The sequence below is a fragment of the Podarcis raffonei genome, chromosome 6 (genome assembly GCF_027172205.1).
Source record: "Podarcis raffonei isolate rPodRaf1 chromosome 6, rPodRaf1.pri, whole genome shotgun sequence".
Taxonomy (NCBI): domain Eukaryota; kingdom Metazoa; phylum Chordata; class Lepidosauria; order Squamata; family Lacertidae; genus Podarcis; species Podarcis raffonei.
This window is the reverse complement of record NC_070607.1, coordinates 5,973,239-5,991,370: the sequence shown is the minus strand read 5'-3', so window position 1 is coordinate 5,991,370 and position 18,132 is coordinate 5,973,239. Positions and strand designations below refer to the sequence as shown.

The following is an 18,132-nucleotide window of genomic DNA, read 5'->3' as shown; positions in this document are numbered from 1 at the left end:
TTGACCAGTGTTATTAATGCATTTATTGAGGAGCATGAGAGACAACTTGAGTCAAATCTCTCTGCACAAGGTGGAAGGTTTTTATATTTAAAAGGTGTCAAAGAAAGATGACAAAGATAGCTGACTGTGCAGTGCTGCAAAATGCTGCAGCTTCATAATTCTTCTTCTGCTACCCATGGAGATGGCACGCAGGGCAACGATGTCCTGCCTCCTGACCCCTGGAATCATATTCAGACACCTCTGCTCTCTCACATTTCACCAGGCATTTCCCGCACACTTTCAAGCACATCTTGAAAGAGGAAATAAAGAATGTGGGATGTGACATCACATGGACTAGCAAGTAGTTTAAAAAAAAACAAATCAAAGGCAACATTCCCAGAAAGCTGACTTCTGTGTCTAGTGCAGTACCACAAGCTGTGTTTTTTCTGCACTTGCATATAGAATCATAGAATCATAGAGTTGGAAGAGACCACAAGGGCCATCGAGTCCAACCCCCTGCCAAGCAGGAAACACCATCAAAGCACTCCTAACATATGGTTGTCAAGCCTCTGCTTAAAGACCTCCAAAGAAGGAGACTCCACCACACTCCTTGGCAGCAAATTCCACTGCCGAACAGCTCTTACTGTCAGGAAGTTCTTCCTAATGTTTAGGTGGAATCTTCTTGTAGTTTGGATCCATTGCTCCGTGTCCGCTTCTCTGGAGCAGCAGAAAACAACCTTTCTCCCTCCTCTATGTGACATCCTTTTATATATTTGAACATGGCTATCATATAATTGTACAGACACTCAAACCTGCAGTGCAGGCCAGAACAGTCACCTACTCCTCTTCTTGCAGGACTAATTTTAAGGTGTTGAGCTCCTTAGATCGCTGACCTGAGCTTGGAAAGGAGCTCTCCCCGTTCTGCACAGTCCACACTGACTTGCCGGATGATTTCATGAAACACTATGTTATAGATGTTCTGCTCCACCTTAAGCACCTCCAGGACATTGTGCATCTTGGGAAAGAGGCAAGAAAGAAGTTGTGATTTTTGTAGAGCTAAGCATGAGCTCTTTGATACTGCCTTTACTGTCATCATTGGGGGTTTTTATTGCTTTTATTTCTAGACAACCTTGAAAGTATTTTTACTGAAAGGAGGCATATACATTATTTAAATTAACAAATGAATGCCAGTCAGTTAAATGCTTCAGTCATGTTCTTCATTTATCAGGTGGATAATATTTTTAAATCACAAATGTGTTTGCTTGCATATATGTTTGTCCCTTATCTTAAATATTTTATTATTAAAGAATTTACAAGGCAGTGAAAGTGCTAACAAACCTCCCCTGCCATTCTTAAAATGCTATGTCTGCCTTTGCCCTAAATACTAGATTGCATGTTGTACTCCAGTATATTAATTCTCTCCATCCGATAATCTAAGATTACTCCCACTTATTCTTTCAGTTTGACAACACAACAACAAGCCTCTTAATGGCAAAAAAGCACCTGGTAAGTCACGAAAGAACTATGTCCAAACTCCACAGCAATATTGTGTCATAGTACATGAATCCAGGACAAGGCCAGTGAAACACAAGACTGCTTCAGTGACACAGAAAGCTTTAAACCAGGAAGAGCAAGATGAGCAACAGCGTTAAGAAATCAGTAACTGGTGAGCATGGATCGTATCAGGATCCTCAGGACATGAGCACTCAATGCATTAGTGGCTACTATTTCTTGACACCTTAAAAAGCTGAAGGTAAAGGGTAAAGGACCCCTGACAGTTAAGTCCAATCATGAACGACTCTGGGGTTGCGGCGCTCATCTCACTTTACTGGCCGAGGGAGCCGATGTTTGTCCGCAGTTTTTCCGGTTCATGTGTCCAGCATGACTAAGCCACTTCTGGCGAAACCAGAGCAGCGCACGGAAACGCCGTTTACCTTCCCACCGGAGAGGTACCTATTTATCTACTTGCACTTTGACGTGCTTTCGAACTGCTAGGTTGGCAGGAGCTGGAACCGAGCAACAGGAGCTCACCCCGTCGTGGGGATTTGAACAGCCAACCTTCCAATCGTCAAGCCCTAGGCTCTGTGGTTTAGACCACAGCGCCACCCGCATCCCACCTGGACACCTTAGAGAACTGCTAATAGAAAAAGGCGTTAGTCAACCATGCTGGCAAGCTGCATGTAAGTTCAATGTATGCAGGAGAAGAATGACATTATGTATCATATGCAGTCCCCCTGCGTCTTGGGGACTTCAGTGAAGGCCTGCATCACATACAAAAGGTAATCAAATGAAAATGTGAATAATTTAAGCTAAGTACACAAGTCTCTGGAGCGCCCGCAATGACCAGGGCCATGGTATGTGCCACGGCTTGCTCTTGGAGCCCCCATTTCTTGCTATTACGTTCCCAGTGACTGAAGGGACATCAGCTGCCTGCTTTTGCACTACCCTGCCTTTAAATAAATTATGTTATGAAGGAGCAAATCTTTATTCTTTGCCTTCTCGGAATCCACATGAACCTCTGTTTCTGACAGAACTGGCACAAAATGTTCAGGAATAGAGTACTCGACTCCGATTTTCAACCTGCTGATTTTCAACCTCCCAGTCAACTGTTCCTAGTAAGCATGTGTAGCCAGAGTGGGAACCCTAAACCTATTCCCAGCATCAACCACTTTGTGGGGTGCATGGCTGATTCTTTCAACTGATTCTGCTTGAAAGCAAAGAATCAAGAGTGCACCAGATTCTTCCTTCATAGCCTGGCTTTAATTTAAGCTCTGCAGTAGAAAAATGCTCCCTTGCAGGTGCAACTTAAATCTAAGCCAGGGATGCAAAGGAAGAATTGGGGGTGTCCTGAGAGTGAACTCCTGCTTCTTTCTTTGCATCAAAAAGTAAGTTCTTTTTGAATGTGGCACCTTTTTCCGTTGTCATGGCAAGGCAATGAAAAAGAGTGCCAAGTTCAAAAAGCGATGATGACTTTGATGCAAAGGAAGAATCGGTAGCATACTTAAGAGTGCATTGCCAATTCCCCTTCCTTTAGCCAGAGCTGCAGCTTGAACTCTCATATATGACGTCAGGTCTAGGGGAGGTGGGCATCGCTTGCCTCAAATGGCTGGGGGACAGCCTCTGAGGTCTGGCAGGCCTAACGAGGCCCATAAACTAGAGGTTCACCAGCAATGATGTACAGTATAACTAGAAGTGGGCAATATCAAGGAGGATGAGATTGAATCAGGACTGGCAGGAATTATTTACCTGTGAAACCCCTGTTACGCCAACATCCTTATTATTTGTTCCAGCCCTTTCCAGCATGGTGTCCATCACCTTCATCAGCTGCAGGACCTCCAGCCTCCCAGACGGCTTCCTAACAAGGCAGCAGCAAAGGGACATGCCTCTGATTCACAACACCTTCTATAGCATGCGCTGCAAAAGCATCTTGATTCAGAGTGTCACTCACATGGATGGGAAAACCCGCAGTCTGTTTTCATCGTCTTCAAGTAGGGTTGTATATTTACTGCAACAGATTGATAATGATGATGTTAACAGCAATAGACGACTGTACTTGAAAAATCTCTTTGGACTCTGGGATTCAACCATTTATTTTATTTTTATTGTGTAAATTTAAAAATACAGTAGACTAAGAGACGGGCCACTCTGTTGCAGGCAAGTGAATTAATTGAAGAAGTTCTCTGTTACAATGAGACTCATGGTGACATAAAACAACTACAATGAACCTGCGTAAGGAAAAAAGTGGGGCTGGGGAATGGTAATCTGGTATATATTTCTCATGAAGATGGGGCCCAAATGAAGGGCTAGGCTAGATGAGATTATGCATCCATGTTTGTCTTTGTTCTTTTCCCACCTTGTGTCATTCAAATTTATTTTCCTTCCAGTCTTAACTCCAGTACAAGAAGTGAATCAGGCTGGGAGAAAAGTGCCAGATCAGAGATGCCCAATGGGAAGAGTGCAACCCTGAGTCACGCTTTCAAGCCCTAATTCAGATTTCTGGCCTCTGGGCTCTGTTAATCAATCCATAGTAAACAAATCTGCTTGCAGTTTCCCTCGTTCACATCTATGTTTGAGATTTTTTTATTTAAAAAATCTAATTCTGACTGATGCAACGCAGGAGCAACTAAAAGAAGTGCAGGAACACTCACTCATCATAATACTCCAAGCGCAGGACACCTCTGTTCTTTAGAATATGAAATTCCTCTGGAACAAGACTGTCTGCTATACCTGTTGGCTAAAGACAGAACAAACAGAGAAGGTATTAAAATATGCTACTATGAGACATAAGGAATCCACATACTCCCAAGAGGATATATAGAGTTGGGTTTTTATACAGGCACACACACCTCCACTTAATGTGCATCCCACTCGCACACGACCGTGTTTATGTGGATCACCACGAAATAAATATATAGACTTGCTTTCCCTTGCTGGAGGCCTCGGCTTGGTTTACAACTGCCTGCTTGTTTATTTGCCTGCCTGCCTATCTGCATGCCTGCCTTCTGGCTGGGGCAATTATTCAGATTAAGTGCTTAACCATCTTTAAGAAAAACTGTGATTAAGTGCTACAACTGCACAGGACTATTATGTACAGCCTTGAAATCAGTGGGTAAATGTTTTCTAACAGATTTTTTTTTCAGCCAAGCAAAATAAATAGGCAAATGCCATCTCAAACTCCTTGTGGCGTTGGGGAGTGAATTTAGCAAGCTTAGAAAACCATGGTACACAAAAAATGGTAAAGTCCTTATTTTCAATTCCCACTGCTCATTCCAGATTTAAAATATTATGCTGGGTGGGAAAAAAAATTCAGAACACTCTAGTCAATGCTCAGCTCAAAGTCCATCTTGTCTCTCAGCATCCTGAAAGAATGTGTAAAAGCTGATTCCTGTCTTTAAAGTTATCACAGTTTCTCGATACAGAGTCAGATTCAACTCACAAGTTTAGCTGCAGTGGGTTCCTGCTGCTGCAAATTTGTTGAGGTTTTGTGAGAGACAGGAGTTGGGGGAGGATTCTTTGCCTCTTTCTCAGCAGCGAGGTCATACAGAAAAGAGACATCCCTTAAAAACACAAAGAAAACTATCACTCAGTTATGAAGGTGCAATTGGTCCACTGTGCAGCCACCACCTCTCTTCTGGTTATCAAGAATTCACTAAGTATCTGTTTTTTTTAAAAAAAAAATATTTATTAAAATTTTCAAAAAGTAAAGAAAAAAACCAAAAAAGAAAAAAACAGAAAAAAGAAAAATTAAAAACTCATACAGTTTACATTTCTTGCTTTCAATAACCAATTTCCTTGACTTCCCCACACCTCCCCTTCTTGTATTCCAGTTCCAATTTTTAGCTCAGCAAATTCTTGTCCCCACACTTTACCTTATTTTCTCTAATTCATTTTAATTAACCAGTTTTAACTTAAAAGCCTCAATCTTTATACGTCAATACTTATTCTTAAAAATCTTTTTCTAAGGTCGGCCCCAATTCCCTTCCCCGAAATCCCCATTTTTATGTTAGTGGCAAAACCAAATTAATTAAAACAGAATATAGTTATACACCCTTTGGATTCCCAAAGCACCACCACCCCCTTTCCCGGTTTCGAACCCCAACATAAGGGCCATCAGTCCATCTGCAGTCAGCCTGGCGACCTCACGTCCGAGGCTCTCAACTCTCTCTCAATTCCTCTCTGCCGGTTTTTTTGATAGTCCTTTATTTTAAACTCCGAATCTCGAAGGAGCTCTGTCCCAATAAGGTCCATATTTCTTCCAGCTAGGCCTCCATATTTAAAAATGGAGCCAAGATCTTGTTTCTTACTTCTCTTAAGTCCAAATGTCCCAAAAGCTCCAGTTTCCACTTTAACCAGGTTTGTATTCCATATGTCTTCAGATCTCCATATAGGGAGATCTCTCCATTTTCCATTCTTCAATTCAAACCAAATTTCCATCATCCTGATCTTGTTTTCCTTTATATCCAACTTAACCGGCCTCTGGCTCTCCTCAACCATCTGTAGCATTATAGCTCCTCCTTCTTTTTCCTTCAAATCATCGTGTTCCTCTTTCATCACATTCTCAGATTTCTCAAATTTCTTTTCTTGTTCAGCTGCAAAAAATTTTAATTCAACTGCAAAACTTTCCTGTTCAGCTGCAAAGACTTGAGTCAAGTCCCTCCCAGGCTCAGTAACTTTATTTACTGTTCCATTCAGTATTGTAACATTTGTAGCCAAAACATCACTCTGTTCCTGCAACTTTCCCAAGAGAAAAAAAGTCCTCTCCAGTTCAGCCAGTGTTTTTCCACTTACAGCCATTTTTGTAATGTCCTAAACCCCCTCTAGAGGGATTCTGGTTTCTTAGTATCTTCCAGTTCCAACCCAAAAGTCAAGTTAGCCTTTTCTTCTTTATTTTTAACAATTTGTTACCAAATTGTAACGAATATAACCAGCAAAGACAGCAGAAACAAAGTTCTCCTTTTTCCCCCAACTTTGACAGCTAGTTTGACAGCTGTCAAAGTCTTTATGTCTCTTCCGCAGGCTCTCTCACCAATCGCTCCCGGGTCTTGGGGGAGGGGTGAAAAGAATTCACTAAGTATCTGATCCAAAGGCAAGTCCTTTGCCATTTCAACCCAATAGTGTGTCTACCACTTTCTGCCAGAGTGTTCTGCCTCAAAACCCTTCCTGCAGCTACAATCTTCCCATTTTCCCTGAGTACTCTGATTACGGTTAGCCACCCTCATATAACACAGAATCATAGAATTGTGGAGTTGGAAGAGTCCATAACTTCTTTCTGATGTACCGTCAGAATCTCCTTTCTTGTAACTTGAAGCCATTGGTTCGGGTCCTACCCATGTGACAGCCCTTTAGATATTTGAAGATGGCTATCATATCTCCTCTCAGTCTCCTTTTCTCCAGGCTAAACATACCCAACTCCCTCAATTGTTCCTCATAAAGCTTGGCTTCCAGACCCTTGATTATCTTGGTTGCTCTCATCTGCACACATTCCAGCTTGTCAACAGCCTTCTTAAGTTGTAGACACAGTACTCCAGGTGGGATCTGACCAAGGCCGAATAGAATAGAATGCAGGTGGCGCTGTGGTCTAAACCACAGAGCCTAGGGCTTGCCGATCAGAAGGTCGGCAGTTCAAATCCCCGCAACATGGTGAGCTCCTGTTACTCAGTCCCAGCTCCTGTCAACCTAGTAGTTTGAAAGCACGTCAAAGTGCAAGTAGATAAATAGGTACTGCTCCGGCGGAAGGTAAATGGCGTTTCCGTGCGCTGCTCTGGTTTGCCAGAAGCGGCTTAGTCATGCTGGCCACATGACCCAGAAGGACCTTACTTGTTATCCAATAACCCCTGGCTATTACCAATGCTGGCCCAAAGCATTTTGCTGCCTGAAATGAACCCCAAAAGGTGTGCCAATCAGATGCTAATGGAAAGACCACATGCAAGTTATGAGTACAGCAGCCCTCTCATGTTATTGTTCCCCAGTGACTGGTATTCAGAGACATGAATGGGGCAGGGAGCCAGATGGAGTGATGGAAGAGGGAGGGGGAAGCAGACTCTGCAAGTGATCAGTTGAGAACTCTGGCAAGGGGGAGGGAAATCATGGTGGTGGTGGTCTCAAAACGGACAGTGCAATGGAAGAGAGGGGGGAAGTGCACTGCAACCAATCAGTTCAGATCTTTTCAAAGAGCAACAGATTGCTTGATGGGAAGAGGTGGAGAAAGAGAAAGGGGATGACAGAAAAAGAAAGAGAGAAGACCTTCCTGCTTCTTGCCTCTGCTCCCAGCCACTTTTGGTCTACCAGCCACCAACATCTACCCTCTAGCGGATTACTCTCAGCGGAAGGCAAACTTCTTCATGGTTCCCCCTATCCCTGAGTTAAAATTGAACAATGTATTGACAAGGAGGGTCTTGAAAGGGCTGGTTTTCAAACAGTGGTGGCCACCGCTTTTGCCAAGTGCGCCACAAGTTAAACCCAAGTGTGAAACAGAGCCAGCTTGGACTTCCGGGGTGGCGCCATCGGAAAATGGCTGATTCCCTCTAACTCGGAGGGGACTGGCTCCACAGAAACTGGTTCTTTCCCGCTACGGCGCAGCGGGGACCCTTTAAAAACCACAGGCGGGTGAAGTCTGTGGCCGTGGGACTCGGCGGGCACCTTTTTGCGCCCCCCCCATCGGCAAAGGAGTCCAGTTTTGGGCTCCGGAGCGGAGCGGGGAAGTGGCGCTGTGCTGTGAGTCGTCTGCTTCTTCCGTGGAGCGAAGCCGCAAAGTCGTTGCCGGAGAGCGCTGCCTTCTTCCTTGAAATTTGGCACCAAGATCAATGACCCGTGAGTAGGTCATTTGGCAATTAAAGGAATTAAATTAAAAGATTTGGCACCGAATGCGGAGAGGTACAAAAAGGAAGTCTGCCTCCCGTTTTTTGTAAAGGAGTAAAGCAATGAACTTGTAAGCGGAAACCTTAAAGGTCGTTTTTAAGGATTACAATCTGAACATCAAACAAGCGTTAGCCCCCCTTTTGACACAGGGGAGAAGGGGGGAAAGGATTTGCAGTATTTCCCTGCAAAAAGAGAGAGCTAGAGCAGCTAAATCCACTGCTCAAAACCCCGAGACCGGCTCCTGCGAACAGTTAAAAATGTCGTACTGGGAAGTGTGTTGTCGCTGAAAGTACTTTTTTTCTGCAACAGTTAACTCTGCGCTTGAAGATACAATTAAGACACAATATTACTGACTGGTTTCTCCTGATTTTAAAGTATCAGGCAATAAATAAACTGAAAAAGGAACTGTTGTCCTTTGGACGAAAGGGAAAATAAGTTACTTTAAAAAAGCATTATTGACCATTGTTGATACTGTGTCCCCCTAGAGGAACTGTGAAATTGCTGCAACTGCAGCTGGACTAAGGGAATTTTCCATTTCAAAACAATCTTTGTCTCTTTGTCTCTGAGTGTGTGACTGACCTTGACAGACTCTGACTCTGACTTTGAGTGTGTGACTGACCTTGGCTTTCATCTGGAGGGTTATGGCGGATGGGAAAGACAAGTTAGAGTCCCAACAAGCAACCAGATCTGGAAAAGTATTACGTACAGACATTGGGCTACAAAGGAGAGCTTCGACATCCAGTCCCTCTGGCTTGCCAATAACAACCCCATTGGCACAATCTAAGCCTAAAGGTATGGCCGCTGATGATGCCTTGGCCCAGGCTCTTAGTAAAATAAATGAGTCTTTGGACAAAATAAGTAAACAACTAGCCGAGACATCGAATAAAATTGACCAAAATACTACAAGTATTAATCAAAATACTACAAGCATTAATAGTTTGGGTCAGAAAGTAAACATTAACACTGAGACCATCCAGAGATTAGTACAGGAATCAACTTCAATACGAAAGACAGCTGACGAGGCAAAAGAAATTGCAACCTATACAGCCACCGTTGTAGAAGAGAAGATTCCACCAATACATAAACAACTACAAGAACACAAATCAACTCTTTCTTTGATTGAGTTGAGGGAAAAACAAGCAAATTTAAGGGTCAGGGCGGTTCCTGAATTGGAGAAAGATAATTTGATTGAATTTCTTACAAAGGAATTTGCAGACTTTTGGAATCCAGATTTGGAGAAGAACAGCTTCAAGATAGTGAGTGCTTTCAGACTTGGGAAAGGAGGGGAAAAGAATAGAGCAAGAGATTGTCTGATCACCCTCCGAACAAAAGAGGAGAGAGATAAAATCTTGAGTCTGCACTTTCAGAAGACTTTGGTAATACATCAATCAAGAGTGGAGATATTTAAGGATATTCCGAAACATCTTCTGGACCTTAGGTCCAATTATAAGGACTTGGCTGCACGATTGAGAAGTAACTGAATCTTTTTCAGGTGGGAATTCCCTGAAGGCCTGTCTTTTAGCTATAAAGGCAAGAAGATAAGGATAAAATCAGAGGACGACAAAACCAAATTTTGGAGAGACCACGGAGAAGACCTGCAGAAGAAAGCCGAAGGAGAGTTAAGAACACTTGTAAGTGAAACTCTAGATATACCAGATCTCCCTCCTGAATTAAAAGAGCGTTTAAAGAAGGTGATACCACCAACAGAACAGGAACAGGCACTGGGTGCAGTTGGAGGAGAAGCATAGTACTTACATCACGGCTCTGCAACTTTTAAGTTGGAATTGTAACGGTTTGAACTCCCCTCAGAAAAGGAGATCTGTGTTTCATTTATTAAAAAAGGAGCAATTGGATCTGATTTGTCTATAAGAAACTCATATAACAAGGCTACATAGGAAATTATTGGTTAACAAAAGACTTGGTCAAGAGTTTATTTCATCCGACAAGGTAAAAAAAAAAGAGGAGTTGTGATTTATGCAAAAGAAAGATTGCAACCGAAATTTATATTCAAAGATGACCAAGGAAGATTTGTGGCAGTTGAAATTCAAATACAGGGAGAAAATTTTTTGATAGTAGGCGTTTATGCACCAAATGAGGGGAAATCTGATTTCTTTAAAAAGTTGCATGAGATCCTGATGGACTATTTGGATTACAACGTAGTTCTGCTGGGAGATATGAACGGAGTGGTATCTACATATATGGACAAGGCACAAAAACAGGTAGTCACCAAGGATGGTAGACTACCGAAGACCTTTTTTGAGATGACAGACAACTTGGATTTAGTGGACATTTGGAGAATAAAGAACCCCTTGGCTAAGGAGGGAACCTTCTTTTCTGAAGCCAAAATGACATGGACTAGAATTGACCAAATATGGGTATGTAGAGGAATGGCACCAAAGACTAGGAAAGTGGAAATCTGCCAAAAAACCTGCTCCGACCACAACACCGTCAAGATGGAGATGAAACTAATACCAACTGGTTCCTTCAGATGGAGGATGAATGACACCCTATTTAGAGATGAAGAAGTTTTAAAGAAGGCCCAAAAAACCTTGAGAGACTATTTTGAGATAAATATGAACACCGATGTGGAAAAAAGAGTAATCTGGGACGCTAGTAAGGCGGTTATGAGAGGGTTCTTGATACAACAGAATACATTAAAAAAGAGAATCCAGAATGAGAAGAAGGAAAAATTTTTGGAGAAAATAAAGGAAGGTAAAAAAAAATTGAGAGTAAAACCCAAATCGCAGGAGATTTTGAGAGAAATAAAGCTATACCAAGTGCAACTTATGAAAATGATGAACCAAGAGATCGAGTGGAAAATTAAACAAATGAGACAAAAGACATTTGAGTCAGCTAACAAATGTGGGAAACTGTTGGCTTGGCAAATGAAAAAAAGACAAAAGCAAAATACAATTATAAATTTAGAAGTGGAAGGAAGGAATATACAGAACCCAGTGGAGATCAGAAATTGTTTCCAGAGGTATTTTAAACAACTATATACACAAGGACCACAGAGAGAAATTGACTTAGACCGATTTTTGAAGAAAAATGGACTACAAAAAATCTCTCAAGAAAATAAATTAATGTTGAGTTATAAAATAACTGAACAGGAGATAGAAGGTGCCATTCAGAACATGCAATTGGGTAAATCTCCAGGACCGGATGGACTGACTTCTAGATACTACAGATCTTTAAAGGAATGGTTAGTGCAACCTCTGAAAGAAGTCTGTAATGAAATAATGCAGGGGAAAATGGCACCAGAGTAGTGGAAAGAAGCATATATTACACTTGTACCGAAAACAGAGACTGAAAAGACTCAGCTCAAGAACTACCGTCCCATATCACTGCTTAATGTGGATTATAAAATTTTGGCAGACATTTTAGCAAAAAGACTAAAAAAGGTGTTAGTGGAAGAGATACATAAAGACCAAGCAGGTTTTCTCCCAGGAAGATATCTTTCTGATAATGTGAGAAATATAATTAACATTATAGAGAAATTGCAAGAGAATATAAACACGAAGGCAGTTTTGATATTTGTGGGTGCTGAGAAAGCCTTTGACAATATTTCTTGGACTTTTATGAAAAAGAACTTACAGGGTATGGGGGTAGGCCAAGGTTTTGAAAATGGTATAAGTGCAATATATTCAGAACAAAAGGCAAAATTAATTGTGAACAATGTGGTGATGGAAGAATTTAAAATAGAAAAAGGGACACGACAAGGTTGCCCAATTTCCCCATTGCTTTTTATATCGGTTCTGGAAGTTTTGCTGAACATGATCAGAAGGGACCAGTTGGTTAAAGGTATACAGGTTGGAGCTAGACAGTACAAACTGAGAGCATTTGCAGATGACTTAGTATTGACTTTACAGGAGCCAGAATCTAGTACTAAAAGGGTTTTAGAACTGATTCAAGAATTTGGTCAGGTCGCTGGGTTTAAACTGAATAAGTTAAAAACCAAGGTTTTAGAGAAAAACTTAACACAAACCGAGAGAGAGAGGTTTCAGAATATGACAGGTTTAACAGTGGTCAAGAAAGTTAAATACCTGGGGATCAAGATGACAGCAAAAAATGGGAACTTATTTAAAGATAACTATGAAAAATGCTGGGGTGAAGTGAAAAAAGATCTAGAAATATGGTCAAATTTGAAACTTTCTTTGCTGGGCAGTATCGCAGCTATAAAAATGAATGTATTGCCGAGAATGCTGTTTTTGTTTCAGGCATTGCAAATTGTGGACAAGATGGATTGTTTCAAGAAGTGGCAGAGAGATATTTTAAGATTTGTCTGGCAGGGCAAGAAACCTAGAATAAAATTTAAAATATTAACGGATGGAAAGGAAAGAGGTGGATTTGCCCTGCCAGACTTTAAACTTTATTATGAATCAGCAGCTTTCTGCTGGTTGAAAGAATGGCTACTTCTTGAAAACACAGACATTTTGCATTTGGAAGGTTTTAATAATGTATTTGGATGGCATGCATATCTGTGGTATGATAAGGTCAAAGCGCATAAAGCATTTAAAAACCATATTGTTAGGAAAGCATTGTTTAATGTTTGGATAAGGTACAAGGATCTATTGGAAAATAAAACCCCAAGGTGGCTGTCACCGATGGAAGCGAAAGCTCAGAAAAAGCTCAATATGGAGGCTAAATGGCCGAAATATTGGGAAATTCTGGAACAAGATGGAGATAGATTAAAATTGCAGAGTTTTGAGAAACTAAAGAACAAAGTGCGAGATTGGCTCCATTATTATCAGATAAATAATAATAATAATAATAATAATAATAATAATAATAATAATAATAATAATTATTTATTATTTATACCCCGCCCATCTGGCTGGGCCTCCCCAGCCACTCTGGGTGGCTTCCATAAAAACCAAAAATACAGTAAAATATCACACGTTAAAAACTTCCCTGAACAGGGCTGCCTTAAGATGTCTTCTGAATGTCAGGTAGATGTTTATCGCTTTGACATCTGATGGGAGGGCGTTCCACAGGGCGGGCGCCACTACCGAGAAGGCCCTCTGCCTGGTTCCCTGTAGCTTTGCTTCTCGCAATGAGGGAACCGCCAGAAGGCCCTCGGCGCTAGACCTCAGCGTCCGGGCAGAATGATGGGGGTGGAGACGCTCCTTCAGGTATACTGGACCGAGGCCGTTTAGGGCTTTAAAGGTCAGCACCAACACTTTGAATTGTGCTCGGAAACGTACTGGGAGCCAATGTAGGTCTTTCAAGACCGGTGTTATATGGTCTCGGCGGCCGCCCCCAGTCACCAGTCTAGCTGCTGCATTCTGGATTAGTTGTAGTTTCCGAGTCACCTTCAAAGGTAGCCCCACGTAGAGCGCATTGCAGTAATCCAAGCGGGAGATAACCAGAGCATGCACCACTCTGGCGAGACAGTCCGCAGGCAGATAGGGTCTCAGCCTACGTACCAGATGGAGCTGGTAAACAGCTGCCCTGGACACAGATTTGACCTGTGCCTCCATGGACAGCTGTGAGTCCAAAATGACTCCCAGGCTGCGCACCTGGTCCTTCAGGGGCACAGTTACCCCATTCAGGACCAGGGAATCCTCCACACCTGCCCGCCTCCTAATGGAGGCATATAATGCCTCCTAATGGAGGCATATAATCTGGACAAGAAAATTGGCTTCCAGGTGGACAAATCAAAATTAGAAACAGAACTGCTAGAACCCAAAATTAAGAATTTGTCAAGGATGTATAACTTGCTGTTGAAATGGAATACTCAGGATGAAACGGTTAAATCTGCTATGATAAAATGGGCACAAGATGTTGGACATAATATTATGTTCGCTGACTGGGAACAGTTGTGGAACACCGGTATGAAATTTACGGCATGTAATGCCTTAAGAGAGAATATTATGAAAATGATTTATAGGTGGTACATGACCCCGGTCAAGCTTGCAAAAATTTATCATTTGCCCGATAATAAATGTTGGAAATGTAAAGAAAATGAAGGCACATTCTTTCACCTTTGGTGGACGTGCCCAAGGATTAAGGCTTTCTGGGAGACGATATATAATGAATTGAAAAAGGTATTTAAATATACCTTCTTGAAGAAACCAGAGGCCTTTCTTCTGGGCATAGTTGACCAATCGGTGTTAAAGAAGGACAGAACTTTCTTTATGTATGCCACAACAGCAGCAAGAATACTTATCGCAAAATATTGGAAGACACAAGATCTACCCACTCTGGAAGAATGGCAGATGAAGGTGATGGATTATATGGAATTAGCGGAAATGACCGGCAGGATCTGAGACCAGGAGGAGGAGTCAGTGGAAGAAGACTGGAAGAAATTTAAAGATTATTTACAGAGACACTGTAAAATTAATGAATTTTAGAATAATGTTGGATTGAAATTAAGTGGTTTCTAGCTGTAACGGGTTAAAAGAATATGAAAAAATGGGTTTATAAAAGTAAAATTTTAAGATCACAACAATTTAAGAATAAAGATTTGGGTAGAATAAAGAGGGAAACAAATTGCTGAGCTAATAAATTGAATTGGAATACAAAAAAGAGAGGTATGAGGAGGTCCGAGAAACAAGTAAATGAAAAATAATGTGATGGAAAGATTGATGGTTTTTTAACAATTTTTATTCTGTATTTTTTCTTTCTTTTTTTTCCTTTTTTTGTAATGTAAAAATCTTAATAAAAATCTTATAAAAAAAAGAGAAAGAAACAGAGCCAGCTTGCTGAATGCTGAGCAACATACACAGCCTCCCGTGCCTGGAACGGTTTGGCTCTGTGGGTGCAGGCAGCAGCATGAGGAAAGAGGCCGAAGTGCAGACTCTAGGCCAGTCTTCCCCAGCCGGGTACCCTCCTACGTTTTGGAGTACCACTCCCATCATCCCTGATCACCAGGAGAACTGGCTGGGCCTGATAGGGGTTGCATCCAACGACATCAGGAGGGTGACAAGTTAGCAAAAGCTGCTCTAAGGTCATAGCTTGGTTCATGGGCATTCCTGCTCATCTCCAAGCACACCATCACTTCGGGTTACCCACTCTTGTGTAACATACTTAATGGACGTTTCCCTAGCAATCTCCTTCAGCCTTGCACTGTGCCTCCCAAATCCTAGGACTGCTACAGGTTATTGCAAAGAGGCATGTGACGTGCCAGGGCCCTATTAATTCCATTCTATTACCTTCCAGCTCCTGTGAGGCAAATCGGATGCTCTATCAGATATCGAAACTTGTTTCTGCGTACAGGATGTTGCCAGACCCCATCAGTAGTACGAATGCACCCCTGAAGAGTGAACAGAAAAGACTAGTTCAAGAGGTTCTTCGGGATCAGGTGGAAAGCACAGACTACATCTCCAATACTGATAAGCCTAATGACACATTACACACAAATGCACATAGCAGAGAGATCCTGTCAGCTGTTTCTTCTAAGTCTTAGCTGAAGTCTTTTTATGAGCTGGCGAGAGATGCATGTGAAATATACATCAAAAACAGGAAGGAGAACATGCAAAAGGGAGATGCGATAAAGGGATGGGTTCTTTATTTATACAACATGCCCAAAGCATGTTTCTTTGTTCCTTACTGAACCAATCTCAAAAGTTTCTGTTGCTGAAAGTGGTTTGTGATATGTATGATAAGGAACAAAAGCTGAAGTGCTGAAATCTCCTTAATAAAACTCTAAGTTGCCTGACAGTGCCAGTTCTTTGGCCCAACTACTGTCTCTTGCCTCCCCCACCATTCAGTGAACTTCAGGCTCTGAAGCATTTCTCATTCCGCCATGTTCCAAATAATGCTCCCTCTTGCAAAGTGTTGTCCTAAAATACTGATGTCTATGTGCACCTGGCATAATTCGCGGTCACCAGCAGACATCTATAGCAAGTGGGTTTTGTGGCAAATTTTGTATTTAAAAAGCAAATATTCATAGACTGGAAATGAACTTATGCACCTGAAAGTCTTTTATACTTTTTGTTTTCTTGGGGGGTCTTAAAACACTGGGACAGGGGACTGGGTTGGCAGCAGAGGTCAGTGCAACAAAGATCTCTTCTGGGATGAAATCATGCTGTAAAGATGTGGGAAGAGGCTTTGAACTGTCTAATGCAGCTGACTTGTCTCTTAACTGAGGGAGTTCTAGAACAAAGAAAGAAACAGCAAGAGTAACGGTTAATATTTGGTGGTGGCAGCAGATTATCTCTACCCCCCCCCCAAAAAAACCCCTCAAAGCTGACAATTCTATCACACACATTTCATGTTAGTGCTCAAGAATAACATTAAAAATCCATATTTATCCCAAATATAAACTGGCCTTCGAGTAAAATTATAGAAGCCCCTGTTGTAACTGTTTCGTAGGAGCATTGCTAAAGGAGGAAAGAAGCAGCAACAATGGAGGAAAATATCCACTTACATACCATGGGCGTAGCCAGGGGGTGCATGCGAATGCAACTGCACCCTCAATCAAGTAAGTAAGTAAGTAAGTAAATAAATAAATAAATAAATAAACTTAACTAACTGATCAATGGCATCACAGATAACTCAGTTCTACCCGTCCCCCATATAAAGACTGCCACCCTACATTCGCAGTGTTCTTACTTTACCGCAGAGCTTCCCAAACTGTGTGTCGCAACAAGTTAGTGTGTCAGTTGAAGTGTGTCATGTGAACAGTCCCCGCGCTCCTCCCGGGGCTGGAAAGGGGTCAGTTTAACCTCTGGTTTGCTCTGAATTACTGTGTCATGAAATGGTGCACATCTAAAGAATATGTCACCAACATGAAAAGTTTGGAAAGCTTTGCTTTACAGGTACACGATACTCAGAATTTTTAAAAGGTGCTTGGAGCACTCAAAGACTCACATGAGAGATACATTGTGATATGCTTTTAATTTCTGCTCTTTGACATTTTCTCCTCCAGTTATCTTAATTATTGGAAAGCCACTTCTTTAAATGATAAGCAACCATATGTAAAGAGGCATATTAGAAGATACCTATAGAAGAGGTGGAAGAATTGATATTCCTGCTATAGGCAGTAACAAACAGCAGACACAAGGGCTTCACGTCCAACCACTTCTTCTTAACCTGATCCCCACATGTCCTACTTCCTTGTCTCTGATACACTCCTGAAGGACCTGTTATCCCCATGCACTCGGATGGCAACAACCGCATACCTTGTTAGGCCCAAAATGTGCTTGAACTGAACCAAATATTAACAGTCCTACTCCTACAAATATATCACAGTACTTTCAGGAATCCAAACACTGCAGACAGAGGCAGTCAACAAAACTCAACCCTGGCTGCAGCTATACGTTACTGAACAACCTGCTGCAAGATTTACCGTTACTATCCTTGCTGACAGATACTAAGGAAGAAGCATCTCTCAGTTTTTTGTTTTCTTGCTTTGAAGTAGATGGCGGCACTGGAGTGAGTCCTTTGTTTGCAGACATGCTGAAATGTTGATTTTGGCTGGCTTGCTCACTGACTTACAGATTGTTGGCTGCTGCATATATCTGGAAGGGATATATAATCCACATAGACTGTATGACTGCGATGGACGTGATTCGATTTCAGCCTTGGTTTAAGAAGGTATGCTAGCCTGGGGGAAAGGATATAAATTGCAGGAGGCACACACTGTGTTCCTACATTTCTGCTTGCGCTGCAAGCTGCTCCATCTGTGGCCGTTAACCCATTTACAAGGAAGAAGTTGGACTCCTGCAGTAGAGAGTCACTTGCCGTCAAGATATACTCTGTTTCAGACCACCTTTTCCCTGCAAAACTGAGTAGAGAGAGGCATGAATACTGTCTTAAGACACATGTATCTGTTTTGAAATGGTCAGTAGA

The 18,132-nt window shown here is 41.9% G+C and overlaps 1 protein-coding gene across 5 annotated transcripts in view; it reads right to left on the bottom strand.

The window, feature by feature from the left end:
* AXDND1 (axonemal dynein light chain domain containing 1) overlaps positions 1-18,132 on the bottom strand; it is a 48,331-nt gene that overhangs the window by 29,405 nt on the left and 794 nt on the right. For 2 of the 5 annotated variants that reach the window (XM_053391276.1, XM_053391275.1), the window contains 8 exons: positions 17,630-17,801; positions 16,253-16,434; positions 15,492-15,592; positions 4,916-5,036; positions 4,128-4,213; positions 3,428-3,484; positions 3,226-3,334; positions 873-994 (listed from right to left, as the gene is read on the bottom strand). In XM_053391276.1, the coding sequence (XP_053247251.1) occupies positions 873-994; positions 3,226-3,334; positions 3,428-3,484; positions 4,128-4,213; positions 4,916-5,036; positions 15,492-15,592; positions 16,253-16,434; positions 17,630-17,738 (887 nt within the window). In that variant the 5' untranslated portion in view covers positions 17,739-17,801. Of the gene's footprint in view, positions 1-872; positions 995-3,225; positions 3,335-3,427; positions 3,485-4,127; positions 4,214-4,915; positions 5,037-15,491; positions 15,593-16,252; positions 16,435-17,629; positions 17,802-17,934; positions 18,068-18,132 lie in introns of all 5 variants that reach the window. The other 3 variants (XM_053391274.1, XM_053391278.1, XM_053391277.1) reach the window with 2 other exon arrangements.